Source organism: Platichthys flesus, chromosome 20, assembly GCF_949316205.1.
Source record: "Platichthys flesus chromosome 20, fPlaFle2.1, whole genome shotgun sequence".
NCBI lineage: Eukaryota > Metazoa > Chordata > Actinopteri > Pleuronectiformes > Pleuronectidae > Platichthys > Platichthys flesus.
The window spans coordinates 14,764,834-14,786,967 of NC_084964.1; the positions used below are offsets into that span (position 1 = coordinate 14,764,834).

General features: G+C 44.1%; 1 protein-coding gene across 1 annotated transcript in view; it reads left to right on the forward strand.

The window, feature by feature from the left end:
• Window positions 1-7,116, forward strand: part of tcf7l2 (transcription factor 7 like 2) — a gene marked incomplete in the record, with an annotated part of 84,010 nt that extends 76,894 nt beyond the window's left edge. The window contains 3 exon segments of the mRNA XM_062413894.1: window positions 175-225; window positions 1,334-1,406; window positions 4,756-7,116. Of these exon segments, the coding sequence (XP_062269878.1) occupies window positions 175-225; window positions 1,334-1,406; window positions 4,756-5,215 (584 nt within the window).
• Window positions 7,117-22,134: the final 15,018 nt, after the last annotated feature.

Here is a 22,134-nt window from a genome sequence, read left to right on the forward strand (position 1 = left end):
CACTTATATCTTAAAATTAAGGAGGTTTGCTAATTCTATGATTTCTTTATTTTTTTATTCCATGATTCACATTCTTCTGATCATATTGTGAGCCGACTTGTGACCTGTGTATTTTGCGCTGGTTTGGTGACGGATCTCCTCTTGAAGGCCTCTCTGTCTGTTCTTTTTTTTCAGAACACAGAGAATATTTTCCAAACCCTTGCCTTTCACTCCCTCCGATTACAGGTGCTAATGTCATTTTGAGTATTTTAAATTACTAACTTGTTTCTTCTTCTTTATTTTTTAAAAATTAATGTATATTTTTAGTCATCCATGAATGTGCAATATTAGGCAGGTTTTAAAGTTAAATTCATTGAAATATGCTCTTTTTTTTTTTTTTGCTTTGTTTGCTGCTTTCCTTCTTTAAACTGATGCTATTGTTTATTTGACTTCAAGCTTATATTATATTTCATTTACCTCCATCTCATCTTGCTGCTTTAGTCTGGAGCATTTTTCCCGTATTTTGGTAAATTTATTCTACTTGATGAAGGGATTATTTAAAGGTAGATTATCATTGAGGAGTATGACCTGAAGTGTAAACCTCCTTAATCTATGCCTCAGTAGCCGCGCCAGTGCCTTTCCTCCAGGCCAGCATGAGTGAGGCCTCCTCCTCCTCCTTTTTAAAACCTCTCTATTCACTCCAGGCCTGGACTCAAACGCTGCACCGCGGTCACGCTGCTCCGCCTCTAATGACGACGTGATTATTGTTTGGAGCGAGCGAGTTGACTGCCAGCTTTTTCTGCCACTGATAGAGAACAGTCAGCTGTTTGAAGCCAGGTCTCAGGAGTAGTTCCCCTCTTTTGTAATGCTTCCCCTGGCTCGGCCTAACTCACCGCCTTTAAGCTGCCGCTGCCTTAGAGCTCCACCACCTTGACATTGTCTATTTTTTTATAAATCATAATGCACTGATAACATCTAGCGTCAAATTAACCCAATCTGCATTTGCTCCTATTATATCTAAATAATCAGAATTCAGATCACACGACTGAAAGCATTTCTTTTCATATTAATACCATAATTTTTATCATTGCATGCATTTTGATTTTGACTAATTTCTGAAACGTACTAATAGTGTTCAGGCCTGTCTTTAAAGGCACACTTGGGAATGGCTTTAAGGGGGTTATAGGGGGTTTCTTGCACAATGAGCCACTGCCAAAGCTTCATAGATTCACTGTACTCTGTTTTTTCTCCTCGTTTCTCTCCTCCTTTTTTGATTTCCTTGTTTTTTGATTTATTTGGATTTTGGGTACTATTCCTCCTCTCTGCTGGCTTCCCTTCCCTGTTGCGGCATCAGACCTGAGCGCTCCTAAGAAGTGTCGAGCGCGCTTTGGGCTTGATCAACAGAATAACTGGTGTGGCCCGTGCAGGTGTGTATGGTGTGTGCTTGCACTGGCCGGGGCCAGGTGAAGGCTGGGTAACCGTACGCTGGGACTTCCTCCTCCGCTCTGTGCTGCTGCCTTTTCTTCCTCTTCTCTTCCCTTCCCCTCACGTAGTCTCTCCCGCCAAGCTATCGTGACCTCTCAGCTCCCTCCAGCCACGCCCTGCCGGTCTATCTGTAGGGTCCCACTATTTGATTTGTTTACCTCCTGTTTGGGAAGAAAGGTGTTTTAACACGATATGACAGAGTGTTTGTACGAATGGCGTCTGTGCGTATGTGTTGATAAAGACTCATTTCTGGGGGCTACAGGGGTTTCATTGCAGGATGTACAGTACAAAAAAAAAGCCTCACTGAGATTGGTGAGAGAACTGGCAGGTCGGGGCTTGAAGGATCTGGAGCCCGATGGTTTGGTCAATATGGAGGACATCCCAGTGTTGCCAGCCTGAACCTAAGCCCTGGCTATATGTTGTTGTCCGTGCAATGACGTGTCCATTTTTCTTTTTGTTTCTATCTTTTTTCCTTTTTTTGTCTCTGTGTGTGTGTTTGTGTCTACCTCTTTGGCTAACAGATGCAAATACCCCAAAGAAGTGTCGTGCCTTGTTCGGGCTTGACCAGCTGAGTTTATGGTGCAAACCATGCAGGTATAACTGCTGTAGTAGCAATGGGAGGAGGACAACCACAATGAGCAGCTTCTTCTCCTTGATGATTCGCTCAGATATCCCTCTAAAAACATTTTTCCATCGGTGCGCTCAAAAATGGAAAAACTTCTCTTGTCTCCTCCCCTCCTCACTTCGAGGAGCTTCCTGCTTTAAATTCCCTCACAGTTCTTTTTCTTCATTCAACTTGGTTCAAGCCCAGTGGCAGAAAATGGATTTCTAAATAAGATCAGCGAAATTTATCTGGAAGAAAGATCTCGCAGCAAGATCACGGCTTCCTAATGCAATTTGGAAAAACCAAAAAAAATCGTTCAATCTGGACTTGTCATGGCTGAAATCCATTTTCTCTCTGGGCACTGGATAATTCCCTCCCATCTTAACTGTCGTGTATGTTCTAATTGGCGCCCGTTGAATAACAATGTAATGCTTACAAATTTAGCCCTGCTTTCTCTGAGGGCCTGCTCAGTGACACTCTTTTCTGTGCCCTCTTCCTCCTCTTTCTCCACCTCTTCTTCCTCCAAACTCCTCTTCAATAACCCTTACTTAGTCCCTACCTGTTGTCTTTCTGTTCTGACACAAGCAGTCTTTGAATTGGGAATATTTTCATGGTAGGTATTTGTCTCTGCTCAGTAATACCCTTCTCTCTGTGTCTGGCTTGCACCCACACCCTCCTCCTCTCCTCCCCCCCCCCCCCACACAACTCTGGCGCCAACCATCACAACACATCGCCACTGCCACATTTGCATTGTTTTTATACCGTTATTTTTCAGACGGGCTGGAAATCAATGTTTAGTCAAATAATTTTAGGATGACAATTCAAAATCAATGTAATAATCTCAAATTAATTGAATTTACTGCGACAATTTAACCGATTACAAATAGTCTGAACATATTATCTTCACTGAAACCTGTCGGACATCACACTCACCCAGCTCCACACAGTCTCCCATTGTTTCAACTCTGCTCTTGTATCGCCCTTCCTGCCAAACACGTTATCAAAAATAATGTGTTTTTTCCTTAAACAATAAAAAAAAAAAAAACCACATGGTGACATCAGGAGACAGCACAGGACGATAACTCAGCCTTTGTTTCAGGAGCCGAGAGGTTAAAAGTTCTCTCTGGGCTCCGCTTCCTAAATGATGCATCTGCTCGTAATTTCCCCCGAGACGGAGAAATCAATAACGTACACAGCCACATACTATGAATCGATATGTCTGTTAAAAAATGGATATTAGCTCATTTGTTGCGGTTTGACTGACAGTTATCGAGAGCGAGATGTGCACGTCGAGGCAAAATGATAACTCCTAATGCCCGGTCGATGCACCACCCAAAGACACACTATCGGTGCAGCGTACACTTTAAAAGGCGTTCCCCCCCCCCCCCCCCCCATACACTCTCTCTCCTAGACTTTTCTAGTCTTCTATTCCGTCTGGTGTTGTGTGCTTGTTCTGTGGAGCTTATTGGAAATGCATGCGTGTCTCTCAGCCCAGCATGCGATCATGATTTCATGAGCCTGTCTATATGATTTGTTGCTGTCCCTCTTCTTTTTTTTTTTTTTTCCATCCTCCGTAATCTGCTCTCTCCATTTGTTTATATGTAGAATCCCCCCCCCCCCCCCCCCCCCCATCAGAATTACAGGGAAGTGATTGATTTGACAGCTTAACTCAAAACATTGGATCAGCCTCTCATACTCCAAGAGCCTCAATCTTTTAGATATTTAAAAAAAAAAGCTCCCTTTTTTTTTTTTTTTACCTACTCCCTGTCCCTGTGAGTCTTTAGTACCGATGCTCCGCGGCCTTCAGGCATCCTTGTGATAGAATGGAGAGCTGAGAGAGAGGGGTCACTGCCAGGGTCAGAGTAAAGACGAGGTGGGCAGAGATTCCCCCTTAACCAAATCTGAACGCAGGCCTCGCTGAAGAGTCACCACCGATAAATGCAACAATCCCCCCCTGCACTCCCCAACTCCCCCCCCCCTCTCCCCCCCCTCCTGTGTGCGCACACTGGGTTACACCGAGCGCAACGGGCCCCGGCCCCGGGACTCTGGCAGGCAGGGGGAGGGTCTTGACCCCAAGGCAGGAATGCAAACATGACGCCTTGACCCCTCACTACACTCACTCGTGTCTGTGGGGCAGAAGCAGCGCAGTGTGGGTCTTGTTGACTTTTGCGCCTCGTATCCAAACTTTGTCCCCTCAGGAGACGAGAGAGTAGAGCCAGATAGAGGCAGAGGCCGGTCCAGTAGCAGGCTGATCCCCCAGCTGTAGCTCCGCCTGTAAGAAAGGCTGAGTTTTACATCCAGAGAGCAACCAACCACCACATCTAATTCTCCCATCGTCATCTTCATCATCTTCATCACCTCTATGTGTGTGCTTCTCATTTCCCCGCTGCTTCCTCTCCAGGTGCTTCACCCGTGATCTTTCCTCCATGTCTGTCCTCCTGTCTGATGGTTTAGTCTTTTGGAATCTGTCCCTTCTACAACCTTTCCTCTCAGCACGAGGTTTACCAAGCTACTTAAATGCACCTGCAGAATTTAAACCTGTCGAGTGAGAACCGCTGTGATGTAGTGGATCTCCTCAATTTCGGAAGTCAAAAGGTGCATTTAGGTCAGCGGCAGTGCTAAGAGGACGAAGCCGCTCGAAGATGTGACACTAAAACTGCTTCTCTGTCTCTCGCCTTGTCCCCCAGGAGAAAAAAAAAGTGCATTCGCTACATCCAAGGTGAAGGCAGCTGTGCCAGTCCTCCCTCTACGGACGGAAGCTTACTAGACTCCCCCCCATCCTCCCCCTCCTCGGTGGCCCCCTCCCCCTCCTCAAAAGAGTCCAAACCTCAGACTGAACAAATGCAACCTCTCTCACTGACTATGAAACCGGCCCACCAGCCACTCCACCACCCGCACCTCCTGGCTGGGCCTCCACCGCCATCTTTGGTTCCGCTGGAAAACTCTGCTGCATCTCGCAAAAGGCCCGGCGCCTCCTCCCACAACGGAGCCCTGGAGCACGGCGACGTCTCGTCCTCGCGGCAGCCGGGCTCCTCTGTGGCGTCCTCAATGGCCCGGCCCTCGGCATCGCTGTGTCATTCCCACTCGCTCCTCTCCTCCTCCTCGAACCCCCAGCCTCTGTCGCTAGTGACCAAGTCTATAGAATAGTCTATCCTATTCTCCTTCTCCTCTTTTCTAGCTCCGCTCACACACACTCTCACACAAACAGACAAATCCTTTCGAGGCCCTCTCTCTCTGCTATATCTCACTTTGCCGTCGGTTCTTTTAGTTTTTTTTCTGTTCCTGTGCCACAAGGCGTTGACATTTTTAGTTTTGGTTTTATCGAGGTTCATTGGTCAATATTTGACCTGTCGTTATCAACAAAAAAAATCTAATTATTATAAAGAAATGATACAATGAGCTGTAGGATGGCTTTGTGAATCTGCCAAAACTTTTATGGATTTTCGTTTTGTCTTTTTTTGTAACGTTAAAACAGTGCAAACAGAAAAAATGATCTAGTTCCACTTCGATATGTTCAAAAGACGGATATAAAAAGATAGGTAGATGTTCAATGAGCCCTTTTCTTGAAAGAGTTGGTTCTACTTCTTTATTTGTATTAAATACGAGCTTGCGAACCAATCATTTGACATCTGTTCAAAATCTAGGAGGGCATGAGGCTAGCGGCGACACCTCTCTGAGGAACAACTTTAATTGTGATGTTACTTGTTCTTGTTTAAATGTACAGAATAATGGGGGGGGGCGGGATTACTGTGTTAAATATGCATTCTTCCACTGCGTTGTCTTTTTATTTTTGTTTTTGTTGTTGTTTACCTTTGGGGCGGAGTCAGGCAAGTTGGGTGGGCTTGAGTGGGGGTGGGGCGGGGGGGTCGAGGGTTATTAAAGTAAAAATGTCACAACGCTAGGACCAGTAGTATTTATTGCTTTAGAGATTGCTTGTTGTATCTTGTACGTGTCTCTTTTGGACTTTTTTTTTTTTTTTTTCTTAATACATTGTACAAATATTTTTTCTTAAGGTAAGCGACTTATATATGAATGATCCATTTTTACAAGGAGGTTTTAAAAAGGCAAAAATCTTTAGTTTTTTTGTTTCTTTGATTTCTTTGATTTCTTTCCTTGATGAAAACCTGGATTCCACTCAGTGTACTGTGTAGATCTCATGAACAGAAGTATGCACAACTTCATTTCAAGAAATGCGTCTATAAGCCATTTTACAAAAAAGAGGAATAGAAAACTTGAACCAGGAGACGGTGGGTACCATGTCTTCAGTAGATGGAAACGTGTCCGAAGCCCTTCTTTTTTATTGCACAGTCACATCTCTCCGACTGTAGATTCGTGTACAGATTTTTCCGTGCCAAATTTTTGTGATAATTTTCTCTGCCCCTCCAACCATGCTGTAGGGATCTCTCTCTCCTTTTTGTTTTCCTTTTTTTTTCCCCGTTTTTGTTTTGTTGTCGTTTTTTTTTTTTTTATTTCGATTCCATTCTTTGCTGTGACGTTACATAGATTGCTATGTATGTAGTATAAATGTTGCTATAACAAATGTGTTTGGTAGCAAACTGTCAAATATTAAAATTTAAACTTAAAAAGACGGACATCATACTGTATAAACCCACAAGGGCCAAATTATGTATATTAGGAGGTTCATAAAAAAACTATTAAATACAAAAAAATACACAAACTGCCACTTTTAAGTACACTACTACATATAGGTAGATAGAAAAAATAGGCATGTTGATGTTGCAAGAGGCTGTAAAAAAAGCTACAAGAGAATCATCCACTCGGTGCCATTGTAGTTGACATGACGCGACTGTAATCTGTCAATTTCTTCTCTGGTTTATTAAGATGCTAATGATAAATAGTTTGAATGTTTCCTTAACGGCTGTGATGTTCCTGTTCTATTTTATGCTCTTATCTTTTTGTTTGTTTGTTTTTTTCCTGTTATTTTAAATGGTTCCAAAACCATGTTTTTTTGTAATGAATAAATGTTTATGCTGTACAGTCTCTGTAGCATGCAGTTCTGTATTAATAAAAGCAACTTAGTATGTGCACATCTGCGTCTTCCCTTCATTCCGCTGGCAGGTGCAGCGGCTCCACTTGAGCACGGTTCATGAACAGATGTAGTTTAGATTTCTAGGAATCGGTTTAAAGAAAAGCAGTCGTCGGTGATCACAGCTTAAAGTTGCCCTTTTGAGAGCTCGCATCTTTGTAATTAAAAAAAAGTAAATATAGTTTAAGGTTTCGTTAAGTGCAAATAACGGTAACCTTGTAAATAGTAGCATAAAAGAAGATATTATGTTATATGAGACTAAACTTATCCTCACTTCGTAAGTTCCAAAACACTTTGTTTGTATAAAATAAAGTTGCCCAACCCTTTAGTTCACTTTGAGAAACTCAGACTAACACAATGCTTAAATAAAATGAGGTCAATTACAATATCTAGAGTTATCTGCCTTTGAAACAATATATTAGTTTTTATTTTCAAATTGTCCTATTAGGATGAAATAATATAGAGTAATCACCTCAAAACAGCAGCTGTGTAGGCGGATGTTGTTTTTAATGATCACCAAATTGTGATTAACTGACTTTCTACAGAGTGTATTTGTTATATTTATTTTCACCGGATCGGCATTTACAACAGTTACAAGTCAAATCGTTCATCAGCTCAAACAGAGTGAGGGGCTTAGAGAGACAGAGAACATCTATAAATATCAAATTATATACATTGTCAAGATATTTATCTGTAGTATCGTAGTAGTGCAGTATTTTATCACAATAAGAGTAAACCTGTGAGTATATAGTATCACATTTTAGAAGTGTGGTTTTGTCACATTGTTTTTACTTGTTTAGAACGGACCTTTTGTGTGTCCAGATACTAACACTGATCAGAATGTGTGTAATCAGACACACACATCCTCACACCAGGTATCAAGGAGCACCATGAGAGGCCACTTGTGATTAATATCTCTGCTCAGTTTGGATTTTATTCAATAACTAGAATTTCACTCAGAGGAGCAGAGACCTCCACCAAGGCCTGACTTCACAGAAATCAGTCCTCTAAGTACGACTCGTTTGTTCCATCACGATCTCGCACTTATTTCTTCAGAAATTCCTCAAAAATGTCCTTTCTCACAATGTGAAATAAAAAAATGAATTAAAAAAACTTTCTGCAATCCGCCCCCTTACTGGAAACTGCTCCAAAAGTTCTTCCTTGGCCTATACCCCCCCACCGCTCCATCGAGTTTCAATAAAATCCGTTCAGTCGGGTTTCTTTGGCGTAATCCTGCTATTTGACAGACTGACAGACAGACAGACAAACGAAGGCACAGACAATCAGCGATGAAAACATAACCTCGTTGGCAGAGATAATTAAAAAGAGAACAGAAACAGTCAGTGTTCAGTCGATTAAGTGTTAAACCTGCTGTAAGGCAACTCAACTGTGTTTGGGAGCTTTACTGTACTTTGTGTTTTCCAGGATTCAGTTCTGTTCACGCTGCAGAACAGGACGCATGAACATTCTTCCCCAATCATAGTTTCACCTCTTCTAAATGTATTTTCACTCGGATGAATCTTCCAAATTTATTTGTGTAAAGTTCCAAGAAAGACTAAATTTACATATTTGTTTTTAGATAAAATGGAAAATACGAAACAATACAAACTGTGTAGAGAAGAATACGAGAGACATGATGGAAACTGGAGGACAAAGTTCTTCATGTGCAGATTTCTACCACCTAAAAAGACAAATCCTCACACTGGGCCATGTCCCCGGCCGATGAACCCCTCATCCTGAGACAACAATAATGTTTAACTGTAATAATCCTCATGAGGAAAGTCTCCATCACCTGCTTCTGTCTACGTGCAGGACAGAGTTGAGTTCTGGATCCGTGAGACGCTCAGAGACGAGCTGAAGTTCAGATAAAGAGGTCAGCGGGGCATTGTGCGTCACTGTGTGTGTGTGTGTGTGTGTGTGTGTGTGTCCGTAATGTTCTCAATGGATCCACAACAGCTCTGCTTAAAAAAAGAAGAAGAAGAAAAAAACATTCTTGGTGCGTGGACACGCTCGCGAGTGAATGCAGCATTTTTATGGATCGGCTCCGTGCTCTGAGGACAACGGCATTGATTTGTTATCCCGCTTTAAAATCTACAAAATAGCCGAGCAACCAAGGAAAGCAAAAGAAAAAAAAGTATCAAGGTGCATTTGAACGTGGTCGTAATGTACAGATCGTCCTTCAATGGCAGCCGAGTGAAGAAGAACTGAAACCAGGGGGATGGGTTCAGTTGTGATCAAGCCAATGCGGGCCCCATTTTTTTTTTTGTTCCCTTTGAATGTGTACAGTGTGCAGACTTAATGCATTTGTGTGGGCTATACCCTTGAACTATAAACCGACTGGCGACGTATAGAGCGGGAGCGTCCGTGGAGGTTCTATTACATTTCAAGAAGGAGGAAGGTCTTTGTGTTCCCGGGTAAAGAAATTACGTTTTTGATGTCGCTGTGTTATGGAGGAACAATGTTGAAGGCCATAGCTGCAGGCGAGCATACAAATCCCCTAGGTTACAACCAACAAAACACAAAAATATATTGTTTTGGATGTTGTTAAATAAAAAAGGGGATGTGTAACCGTGGTCCTGATCACAGCAGATTGAAAAGCTGAAGTGAACATAAACATCTTCAATGCCACGCACAGCTTCATATCTACAGGTTTACTCCCTCCTCCAGTTTGAAATTCACCATTTCACCCCAGTTAGGTTTGATACAAAGTTAAAAGTAGAGCGGATGGACGGAGCTTTTGAAGCCTTAAAAAAAAAGTAGAGCGCTGAAAACAATCTGTTGAAACCAACTCCAATGCCGCTCCGCCCCGATGGCGTCACTCCTCGTGCACTTTGGCACATTTCCCCCCCGAACACGAGATCTGCTCGGCCGACCAAATCCATCAGCTCAGAAAGCACTTCAGTGATTGTTTAAGGAGTCGGCAAAGCGAGCCGCTGCCCCGTTTGGGCCGTATCTCACCGGCTCAAGATTTGAGTCACGTGTCTGAAGTATGACCTGGAGGCAAATGGAATATTTTTTTTTTGCACAGGGTTGCAGGAGAAAGAAACCACAGAGGTAAAGGATCCTGAGGTCACATCAACATGTGTTACTCAGCGGCGTGGGGGAAGAGGGTTAGGAAGAAGTGGGAGAGTTCAAGTTAAAAAACAGAATCCAGAGTTCAGGTAAAAAGCACTTTTGGAAATATATTAAAAAGCGCTTCAGGGGGAAACTTATCAGGAAACATCTGACAGAGAGAGAGAGTTCAGGCTCTCGCCAAATTCTACATTAACCCAAATGAAGAATGTCCAGTGCCACTGGACTTTGATAAGAACCTCTTGTTTTAGCTTTCATCAGTTCAACGAAAATAAACATGAGAACATTTTAAAGATTGAGATTCGCCTTTAAATGTTTTTTGCAAATCAAATTTTCTTTGTCGGGTAATTTGATGCGGGATTATCTGTTCCTATATTTTTGCCATATGTTGCTCTGCAAATCAAATTCACTTGATGATAAAACAGTGAGGCAGCAGCCAGGAGAGTGATTCCCTTTTAGAATTGTAACTTTCTTCTCACAGGTCAGCAGCTCGTTACTGCTCCCGACCTCCGTTCTCATTCATTTCAATACATAATACAGAGTAACTTGTAAATATCCGCTTCTTCTCTAAACTAATTTTAAAAGAAGCGTCGCTCTCTTTATTCAGTAACAATTGTCCTCTAACCTTGAAGAACAGAACGATGCACATGAAAGGTGGGTAGTATTTCAGGAGGCTCTTCTCTTCCCGGTGACATGAAAGTGTCTCTTTTATCTGACAAATAAATAATAAGGGACGACAACAGAAGGAAAACATTTGGGTAGAATTTGGTTCCACAATGCGTTCCCTAAAGGACGATCCCACGGCGTGCCAGGAACAAGGCCATCTTTAATCAGAGCGGTTTTTGGACCCATTGAGGCCACATTGTGTGTATTGCACTACAATGGCTTCTGATGCGAGGGACAATGAAAGCAGCGATCAAGTGCACAGACGGGAGGGACGAGCGACAGGGATGCTCCCTCAGAGAGAGAGAACATCCAGAACAGAGTCATCAACCCGGCTCCGCCTTCAAAATGAACGTGAGCGCGTCTGATGGATGAAACCAAACGGACGAGGGGAGGCAACAGCTGGGCCACGACACGGAGACCTGAGAGGAGAGACGGAGCTCGCACGACTGCTGAGGTAAACAGTGGGTTTTATTTCATTTAAATTTGGACAACACAAGGAATTCCTCACACTTATAGATATCGGGGACATAAATAGGTCGGATTTTTTAAAAATTCTAGATCCAGGAATGATTATCTGGGAAATCAGCGAAAATGTCTAAAACCCCTCCCCCAAAAAATGATTCCTGGATCCTCCCCCTGATTTGGATCCATAACAAAATGTCATGTGGTCCTCCCTGACCCTAACCACATTGGTCCACCAAGTTTAGTAGTTTGTGTGTAATCTGGCTTGCAAACAAACAAAGCAACAAACAAATCAACAGGGATGAAAAACACATGAATGATCAAAATATTCATAAGTTGAAACCCGGAATGAGATCATGGTCTCTTATTTAAATGTTAATCATCACCTTGAAGTCACTGAGCCAAACAACGGAGAAACAAAGTTTAGCTGCTGAAGATCAACTGAACTCTGAAGTCATATGTTCACGTCGGTGTCTCCAGCTGGTCTCAGCTCAGCCCTGTTTGTGAGAGAGGCCGATTCAGCCAATCTCCCGCCCACAATCAATATTGCAGACTTGGCATTAAACAATAAGCCTGCAAAGTGTGAGCCTGAAAAAAGTGTTTGATAATGCAGAAAGCTCTTAAAGGCACCATCAGTGGCCAGTGGCGGAACTAGGATTTCCGTAAACCAGGGTCATATTTATTGTTAGAATTTGATCGGTTTATTTTTTAAATGAAATTACTTCTAACAGGACAGGGGCCACTTCAGGGCCCAATAACGTTTCAGCAAAGTGGCCAGTGCCCCCCCTTCACCTCGGCCCTGGATCTGCCCCTGCCATCGGGTCTCTGGTGTTTAGAACTGTGCTGCTCTTCTTTACTCGGTCGTTCATAATATTCATCATTTCATTTGTAAAGTGTGTTTTTAAGATCTGCACGTCAGCTAAACAGTCATGTGGCGCCTCAGTCACAATAAAGCAAAACTACCCTGAGACCCGGTGTGAGTCCAACAAACACACACAGACACACACAGACACCCACACAGAGAGAGAGAAGAAGTGCTGCACATATACAGGTGTTATGTGTGTGTGTGTGTGTGTGTGTGTGTGTGCCACTGTCTGGTGTGTGGGCTTGTGTGTCACCTTCCCAGCACAAGTGCCCTAGTCCCTAATGATGGCGGTGTGCAGCGAGCTAACTACCCTCACAGTGGAGCGAGCCCCCAGGCTAGTGCCACATCTCTCCATCAAGGCCTGCCTTCATCCTGCTTTACACTGGCCCCTTCCAAAGACACACACACACACACACACACACACACACACACACACACACACAGAGTCAATGACAAATAATTCATATTATGGCCGGTCTGAAAGTTTGCCACACTACCTCATTAAGCAGCCTATTGTAACCGGCTGACATTCTCTCAGCATAATAACATTCCTTGGTCGGGGCTCTTTTTGATGTGACATCTCACTAGAGGGAAACAGAAATAAATAAAGAAATATAAAAAAAAAAAAAAAAGAACACCCAGTTGTGCTGTGTTGCTTTTCACCTTGGGAACTCTCAAGGTGACGCAACTTTAGCTGCCGGATATCAATAATGGATTCCCTGTTGTTTCTTGATGTGGAACAAGGTCCAGCGATGACATATCAAATGAAATGACAGAGAGGCGGTTCCTTGTGTCGCTCTCATTGGAAAAAAAATGCTGCTTTCACCGTTTTCGGTACATAACAGCTGAAGGGGGGGGGGCAATGGGACAAGGACGGGGGGGACAAAGCTCTATTACACCTCTTCACATTAATTAAGTCACAAACATTTTTCAAAAAGCGAAGTGCGTTTATGAGTTTGCTGTCACGGCTGCATATATTTATCTATTATTTATGTCACCACAATAACACACAATAACCGGAGCCTTCACCTTTCTGGCAAGGTGACCACAGGAAGTGGCAGCTCGGGAGTAAATAAAAGTCTCATCGTTTCAGGACGAGGACGTTTCAGTCAGTACGAAACACAAACTAATGGACGTAAATAACACATGGACACACACACACACAGACACACACACACAATGATCGATTTATTTGGTGTAATGACGACACATATTGAGTTTGATCTCCCACTTAGGGCCGCCATTGATTTTCCCTCTCAGCCACATCGTCCAGTTCAACGCCGCCGACACCCGAATGAAGATTAGTTTGATTTGTGCAAAATTTACAGCAGGTGAAGACAGAGGCATTGTGGGTAAGAAGTCAGGGGGCGAATGTTGCGTGCGATGGGGGGGGATCCAGGGATCGGGGGTGTTTGTCTTGATGAGGGTAAGTGAATGTGCTTGTTTGATGCGCTTCATGTTTCGCTCACATGGCAGCAAGTGGCACATCGGCAACAGTGTGGGAGGTTTTTCTTATTTTTCTTTCTTTCTCTGAGAGGCAATCAGTCGGTTCAGAGGCGCTGAGCTGCTGGCGAGCCTACGAGGCATGTGGCTAGGTGCTCTCTGTCCTGGGGGCGAGACAGGGAGAGCTCCGACTTCCACTCCGACTTTTCGCGGGGCACCGCCGAGGCACCGGGAGAGGAAGAGGAAACTTTCTCGGCAAAGTGAAAGGCAGAGGGGTGGGGGGGTGGGGGGGGGGGATCATCCAAGCGAGGCAGACTTGAAGTGAAAGCACTGACAAGCACTTCAATATTCACTTCAGTCTCGACAAGTGCGCCAAACATGTTTTTTTTTTGCCTAAGCACACAAGCACTTCAAGAGGCAGACGTGGAGATGAAGATGAAGTTATTCGAAATAACAAAAGGTGTGTGTGTGTGTGGGGGGGGGGGGGGGGGAGAGGAGGATGGAAGGCGAATAACCCCCCCGAACAGGAGGAGAGACGGAAGACTACCCCGGCTAAGTTGGATCCTGTCTTCCATCTCCCTCAGCAGATAGCAGGAATGATAGCGAGGTGCGTTCCAGCCTCCTGTAATGAAGTCCAGATGCAGAAAGTCAGCTCTGCTCCTCATCATCACTGGCTGCGACCTTGGGAAAACTAAACCTCAGCTGTGCATGAGCCTCTCTCTCACATTAGTGCAGAGACACAGCACACCCGAAGCCCGCAGCCAGGGGGATTAGGAGCAGGAACATTCCAGAGAAACGTCTTCTCCAAACGTCAAATGGCTGCGGCTCTGTCCACTGTCGGATTAATGGCGTGGCGTCTGTCCTCGTCTCTCTAACAGTCTCCTTCCTGCAGGAGACGCGCCGCTGTCGAGCCGGCCCTGAGCCGGCCCTGAGCCGTCCTGTGTAGCAACACAACACGTCCGGTGCAGGGAGGCGACACACAAAGATCCACTTTGTGTGTGCGCTCGGTAGCGAGGTCTCCACTGAGACAGAGCAGGACCACGATCCACTGGTAAATAGAAACGAGAGGATAACATGAACACTGATTCCAAACATGCTGGCTGAGTGGAACCAATGGCCTCACAGAAAACCACTTGCCATCGAACTGGAGGACGGAAAGAGACCACAGCAGACAAAGCAGTGATACAAGGACTAGAAATACATTCTGATGCCATTTTTCCCATAAAGACTCCAATACCTGGACTGACTGAACGATTCCAAGTACTGATATGATACCGAGGCAGTTAGTTAACAACTTATATAACATATTTGAACAGCTGTGTGTCACTGACACTGAATGGAAGTGAGGAGTGATATCATTGTTAAATAGTCTGGTTCAGGTTAAACCCTTTGAAAAACAAATACCTCCAGAGGATTAATGTCATAGAACTTCTTTTATTACAGTTTTATAGTCATAACTGAAAAAGATCACACGTGAATATATCTATGATAAAAAAATGAATTCAACAGCTTGTTATTTGTCCTTCATGTCTCTGTACAAACTTGTTGCTTTATTTAAAAGTGGTTTACAACGTTTTCGTCCTTTTGTCCATTCACTTTTACTCGTGAGACTTTTTAGAGTGAAATTTTGCCAAAGTGTAAAAACTGAAGCCGTTTCAGGCTAAAGCTGCAGTTACCAGAACTCCCTTCTTCTTGCTGCTCTAAAAGCAGAACTTATCGGTGGCGGTTCAGCACAACTGAAGAAAGAAGAAGAAGAAGAAGAAGAGGAAGAGGAAGAAGAAGAAGAAGAAGAAGAAGAAGAAGAAGAAGAAGAAGAAGAAGAAGAAGAAGAAGAAGAAGAAGAAGAAGAAGAAGAAGAAGAAGAAGAAGATGAAGAAGATGAAGAAGACGAAGAAGAATTTGTTTTTTATCAGTGGTGAAACTAAAGCCCCAATTCTTCTGGTCAAAAAACCCACCAACACCCACTGACTCTGCTGCAGACACCGTTTTACATCTGCTCCGGCTGTGAAAATGTGACCCCCGGGTAAATGCACTGATTTGGCATTTGTGATGTTGAACATGGCGCATCGGAAAAAGAAAAACAAAGAAAAGAAAAAACAAACTCTGCCTTTTTTAGCAGGTCTATCCACATTTTTTATAACGCCGTCCACCTGCTAAGTTTGCAGTGACAGAGTTCTGATATACTTCACTTTACACACGCTATTGGATCGTTACATAGGTCCAGGCACTTGCCGATGCTCAACCCGTCATTCTCTGCAGACTAGAAGTGTTTCTGATGTTTGTACCTGAACAGAGCCGAGACCTGGATTTAAAATATCACTTTAATCACTTTAGGGAAACTTGCCCTTTAGATGAAGCCACAGATCCTGCTCCAATCCCCCTCCAAGGTGCTGGATATATAAACCCTGGAGACAAACAGTCGTCAGCCGGTGTTCCTGCGTGGAGCTCAAGTCTCAATCACTTTGAGTACACACTTAACAAGTTGCTTTCATGGTGGGGCTGACAATGGGAGCAGACTGAGTGTTTGTACTGCAGATTACTTCTTATTACCTCTGTTAGTGATGGGAGATTAAAAAGATGTGGCTGAGAATAGCAAGTAAAAAAAAAAAGAAGTATAATAAAACATTTCACAGATTCTCAGCTCCTCAGTCAAGTGCAATGTATCATATGTAACTTCAGTGGGGCGCGCACTCACCGTATGAAAGAGAAGTGGCGTGAAAGCGGGACGGCAAAGTCTCATCGAGGAGACGCAATTACAGTGCAGGGGAGACGCTGCGAGCATGGGATGTAAGACAAGGGAGCCATTTTAAAGGAGATTAGTGCTGACACCTCCCCGTGTCTCCGCGTGCAGTGATCACACTGCGCCAGCGCCTGTGTGTGGGAGGCCCTTTGTCACTTGTACCATTCAAAGTGGGAGAGGGGAAAAACAAGCGATGGGATGACACCCAGACGCCTCCGACAGATCAAAACCAAACTAATAAGCCGGGATGCTCAAATTAACAATGAGGCCTCTTGTTTAACTCGGCTGCTTGACTTCCTCAGCAGAGGCACAGCGACTACACAGGCACATTTAAATCCATACGAGGACCAGACTTCGGAAATAATGACTGCACTCAGTGTCAGGAAAAAGAGAGAAGCGTTTTGAAGGAAACAGAGGTTTTAACAAAAGCTTCTTTCTGTCAACACGTCGCCGATTGCTAAAATATAAAGTGGATGAAAACTGTGACAGACAACAGTTGGTAACAGCGGCGGCGGGGAGGGGGGGAGGGGGGGGGTGTTCGATTAAGGCGGAGGCTTATGAAGAGGCCAGTCACCCACTCAGAGGACCTTGGAGTGTGAAGCACGTGAGGCCGTCCGTTTGCAATGATAATCCATCTCCATTCTTCCCCCTGAAGAGGCTTGTTGAAAATTAATTTGGGCCGGTCAACAGTCAATAACGTGTTCCCCAGAGAGGCGCAGTTTAACCCCCATACAGCTCAGTGTATCAGAGCCCACACACACACACACACACACACACTCACACATTCCACTCAGCCGCCTCTCAATAGTAAAAGGAAATTATTATTGACCAATTTCTGGGGTTAATGTTGCTTGGTTTCACCCTTCAGGCGATCCGCTCCCACCTCCTCCACTCGGCTTTCATCGTGTTGAAATGACGTCTTTTATTCACGTCCCGTGTTTACACCAGAATCTTCCAGAGACACGAGACAATGACGAGGACGGTTATGAGACCGACATGACGGGAGAGTGAGATACTAACCGGTAAATAATGGTTTTATATCACGTAGGGCTGAGCAGGAAAATCAATGAATATCACAATATCATTTTCATTAATAGCAATATAAAAAATGTTGAATATATTGATATGTGTATAGTATACATATCACAATATACTGCTTGTGTGAATACATGAATAGTATTACACAAATGAATCCATCTCAGATTTGTAAACTATTTGGCTGTTTATCAAGTGTTTGTCATTCCCTTTAAAATTGTAAGAGAAATAATAATGAGACATTAATCGTGACGCACTTAAAAAATAAAACAGTTCACAGACATAGAAAATACTTCAATTGGTGACACTCAAATTAATAAAATGTTGTGAAATGAAAGTTATCAATTGTTTTAATACAACTTAACTTTAATCTGAACAAATCAATGTCATTTTTTGTTTAAAGCTGTTTTATATTTTCCAGTGTAAATATTAGTATTGACCGATGTGAAATTGTAATTTTTTTAACTTAACTATAATTCCTGACCGTATCATTCGAGTTATTTCATAGCAGGGCTCTGTGTTCAGTACAGTAACATTAATGTTTGAAGCCGTGTGCCACAGTCTTACATCAGATAAATCTCTGTTGCGTACAGTTCGGTTTGTGTTTCAGTCTAACACACTCAAAACATGGATTCAAACAACAGGATTTTGTGAAAAATTCCACATTGTGACCAAACCATCATAATATAAATCCACTTAAAATAGATAAATCATTAGAAATTAATTTTTGTCTTGTTTATTCAAGTTGTCCTCAACCTTTTTAAATGTCTTCAACGTGAGATATTATTATTATCATTTGCTTTCTTGTTTTTTAAATGATGCATGTGACTTGTAGTAGTTTAGTTGAGGAGGATTCATCCAAAGTAGAGGAAAGTAACCGTGCACTGACCCAAAGTCCTGACGACCACTTGTTAAACTGCTGTATGTTCACTTTACATCACACACAGTACCTGACAATGCTGCTGTCAGCTTTGTATTCCACCGTTCACTGCAGACAGCGTTTGACATTACAGAATTTCTCCCGCACATCTCTTTCTGCAAAGTGCACCCAGAGATGTTTCAGTGGTAGTCAGCTGTTTTCAGTGCTCAAGTTCAGTGTTTGCCGACACGGGGATGAGGCAATTCTGCCGAGGAAGAACACAATAGTGTATATATGCTGTCCAGTGTGTGTATTTACTCCTCCACGAAGTAGACATTGTGATTCACCCCTGAGGGTCACCCTAACAAACACACACATCTCCGTCTTGTGACAGACTGAGGCAACAGCCAGTTAAAGTGTTGCAATCCCCTTGAACACATTTGGGACGCTTACATCAGGACATTTTCTTCAGCCATTATCTTCTCCAAGACTGAAATGATCCCCAGTGACAAGGGCCCTTGATGGTCTTGTTAAATGTTAAAGAATACACTTAATTCATATGGATCATAACATAATGAAGATTATAAGAAGATTATAATAATTTTGGAGCATGTTTGTGGATATAAAGACGTGGTCGCACTTTCCTGCAGGTGGAAATACGTATTTGGCTTTTTTCAGCCACTGTTTAACAGATAGAGCTAAAAACCTGTAACCACCAAAGTGCAGCTGAGAAACCTAATGTAATTTGCTTTAATTCGAGGGGACTGTCGGTCCTTGGCGGAGGAGCGAGTGCTATTCTCGTTTGACTTTGAGGAAACGATTAAAACTGAATTGAAGCAGACGTCGGTAAATATCCCTTCAAAGTAAAAAACACTTGTTTTTCAACCCGAGCTTCTCTGCGTTGGAGAAGAAAAGAAAAGCTTCTCTCCGAAACTCTTTTAGCACCAACGGCTCGCAACCATCCCGGCGCCCCGGATCTATTGATACCAGCTCCTGTGCTTCTCTCCGACTCACCTCCTCAGAGAGGAACACTGCGAGCCCCTGAACGTTTGGAGCTGCTGAGATTGTGCAACACACATGAGCCATTTTGTCAGAGCAAGCGGTGAAGGTTTGGCGCTGAGCGAAGGCACCAGAGGAGCAGCGCCTGCGTTGAGGTGGAGAAAGAGTGAGCGAGAATAGAGAGAACGGGGCTCAACCCCCCCGCCCCCACATCAAAGCTCTCCCCTCCAGCGGTGTCTTGTGATATTTATTTATTGAGATGATTTTGCCAGAAACCCAGTGGCCTGGCTGTGCCCCCCCACTCTTTGATATGTTGCTTGGTTCTTAGCCGGCTGTCCTCAGAGAAGGCGGGGTCGGGGGGGGTCAGCCAAAGAGACCCCCAGAGGAAGAAACACGGCTCACCGAGTACACCTACAAACACCACACACCGCACCGCCTCCACGTACGCACACAGACAGCACACCAGATGATGCGCGGAGGGGAAAGCGGGAGGGTGGTGCTGGTGGAGCTGGTGGTGGGGGATCGGGCATTGATTATCATTAAAGGGCCAATGATTTGTTTCCTCCACCGTTTGGAGGGAACGCGGCTCACATCTGAATGAATATCAGATTAACACCTTGAAGTCATTACGGCGCTCCCCCTCCTGATTCCTCATGTTCCGTTCACGCACAAAAACCAGAAGATGTTGCTTTCATGTGTGTGTCTGTTGGACCGAGGACAAACAGCCCCGGGGTTCGATTCCCTCGTTAAAATGTCCACATACAAAACAGGTTGACACCTTGTAATTTGATAAACACACACAGACACACACACACACACACCAGCCTGGGCTTCAGTCGCATTTCAGCGGTGTGGCCGGGCCTCTTGTAACCAGATGAAGCTTCTCTTAATGGTCACAAGAAACGGTCACATGCTGCTTCTGGAAGCTAAGATTAGCCGCAGCGGAAAGCCAAGGAGGACGAGCCTGTCGCAGCAGGCCCAGGTGGAAGCCATTTGTTAGCACCATGTCGTTTACGGCGTAAAATAGCCTGGCGATGGACCCGGGGCGGCGAGTTTACAGGCCAAGTCATTTCCATGGAATAGTAAACCGCAGCATGGGAGAGAGCTGTGAACTCTTTAATAGATCAGCAGGAACAAGACGAGAGTTTCCCTTTCAGATGCAGAACAATCCTGGGATGTTCTACAATATACTGTCTCCTTGTATTGGTTTTGTGCTGGAGGTTGTGTGCAGAGCTTTTTACATAACGTCTGTGGGGCAGAGTGAAGACTTGAAAACTTTGCGTTCATCCTACCTGGTTTATTCGCAGTCCACGAACAACCAGCTTTGATTAAATAAAAATGGAATTGGCTTTATTCTTAATACTTTATTTATTAATTCTTCATGTATTCTTTATACTATTCAGGACCAAGTTCACATGAGCTTTTCAAAATAAAAGCGCTGTAATTCAGCTAAATATTAAGCAGTGCAGCAACAAAACAAACATTGACATTTTACTTTGAAGATAAATTGCTAAAGAGGAAGTGAATCTATTTATGTTGCTGCCATGACAGAGAACAGGAACTGGTGAATGAAATAAAATACTAAAATGTTTAAAATGATTAGACAGGCCAGATATTATTGCCAGTTTAGTGTGAAGATAGATATGCGTTCCATATACACACAGATTTGTGGAATTAGTGGGTAGATGGTCAAGAATAAGACTCAAACAAACAGTTGTATCCATGTATGCTGATGCTTTTTATGATTTATTTTGTCAGCCAGTAACTCTTGAGTAAGTAAAGCAGGGGCCTCTGTCACTGGGTCCACTGAGAATTCACCAAATGGAGCCGGGATCGACTCTCTCGCCACCACAGGTTGTAATTTCAGCCCCGGGGGGGGAGGGCGGGGGGGGGGACGGCCTCATCTTTTCTGCCTGACAGATCTCCAACATAACGCATTGTCAAATAATTCTTAATATGGCAAGTGTGACACGATGGCCGCATTCTCAATATTCAGATTTGCTCTGGCTCATAAACCCGGCTGCCAGCGCGCCGTCGGCCCATCAATCAAGACATCTCCGGCCCCTCCCCCGTCCCCCCCGACTCTTCTTCACCTGTCACCCCATTTGAATACGAGGTGGCGCTTGGATGGCTTCCGTGAAAAAAAGAAAACCGCCTCTGGGAGAACAAGGCCTGGCAAAGCTGTTTACACGTGTAGGAGATTTGATTGAGGAATCCGAGGAGCTCTCCTGTGCCAGTGGATGGGCCGACCCCCTCTCGCCCCAGCCTCTTCAGTCTTATTTACGAATCAACCTGTGGCAAAGAGTCAAGGTTGAATATGAATTTCAGTCTCTATTGTTGACTCCTTTTCGTTTGAATGGGCTTTTACAAAATTCCTTGGCAAACACGGCGGCTCGGGATGAAAGCCTCCACGATGTTTGCTCTCCGGTTTTTGATGAGGAGAACAAACACTGACAGGAAATATCAAGGCCTGACAATCACTGCCCATCTTTCTTAGTCTCCCCTTCGATAACTCTCCACTCAGACAGCCGCTATAATTGAGCCTGTGTAAACAATAATCCATTTAGGAGCAGAAGGGCCGTTTAACACAGAGTGATTGTCTGCGCGTGAGGGTAAACAAACAGGAGCTCCACCGGATCTGTCAGGGCTCTGACCCCTCCAGATAAAGACGGATGGGTCGGCAGAAAGGGGGGGGGGGGGGGGGGGGCAAAGAGCCGCGTCAACTGCTCTCCCTCCTCATGCATTCAATTCAAACGAGGCTGGCGTACAAAAACTACCACTGATCAATTGTAAATGAAGGAGAAGGGGGGGGTTCGGTTTGGCATACACCATCAGCACATTGGGCCAAATGATGTCATCCATCAGGACGGACACTGCA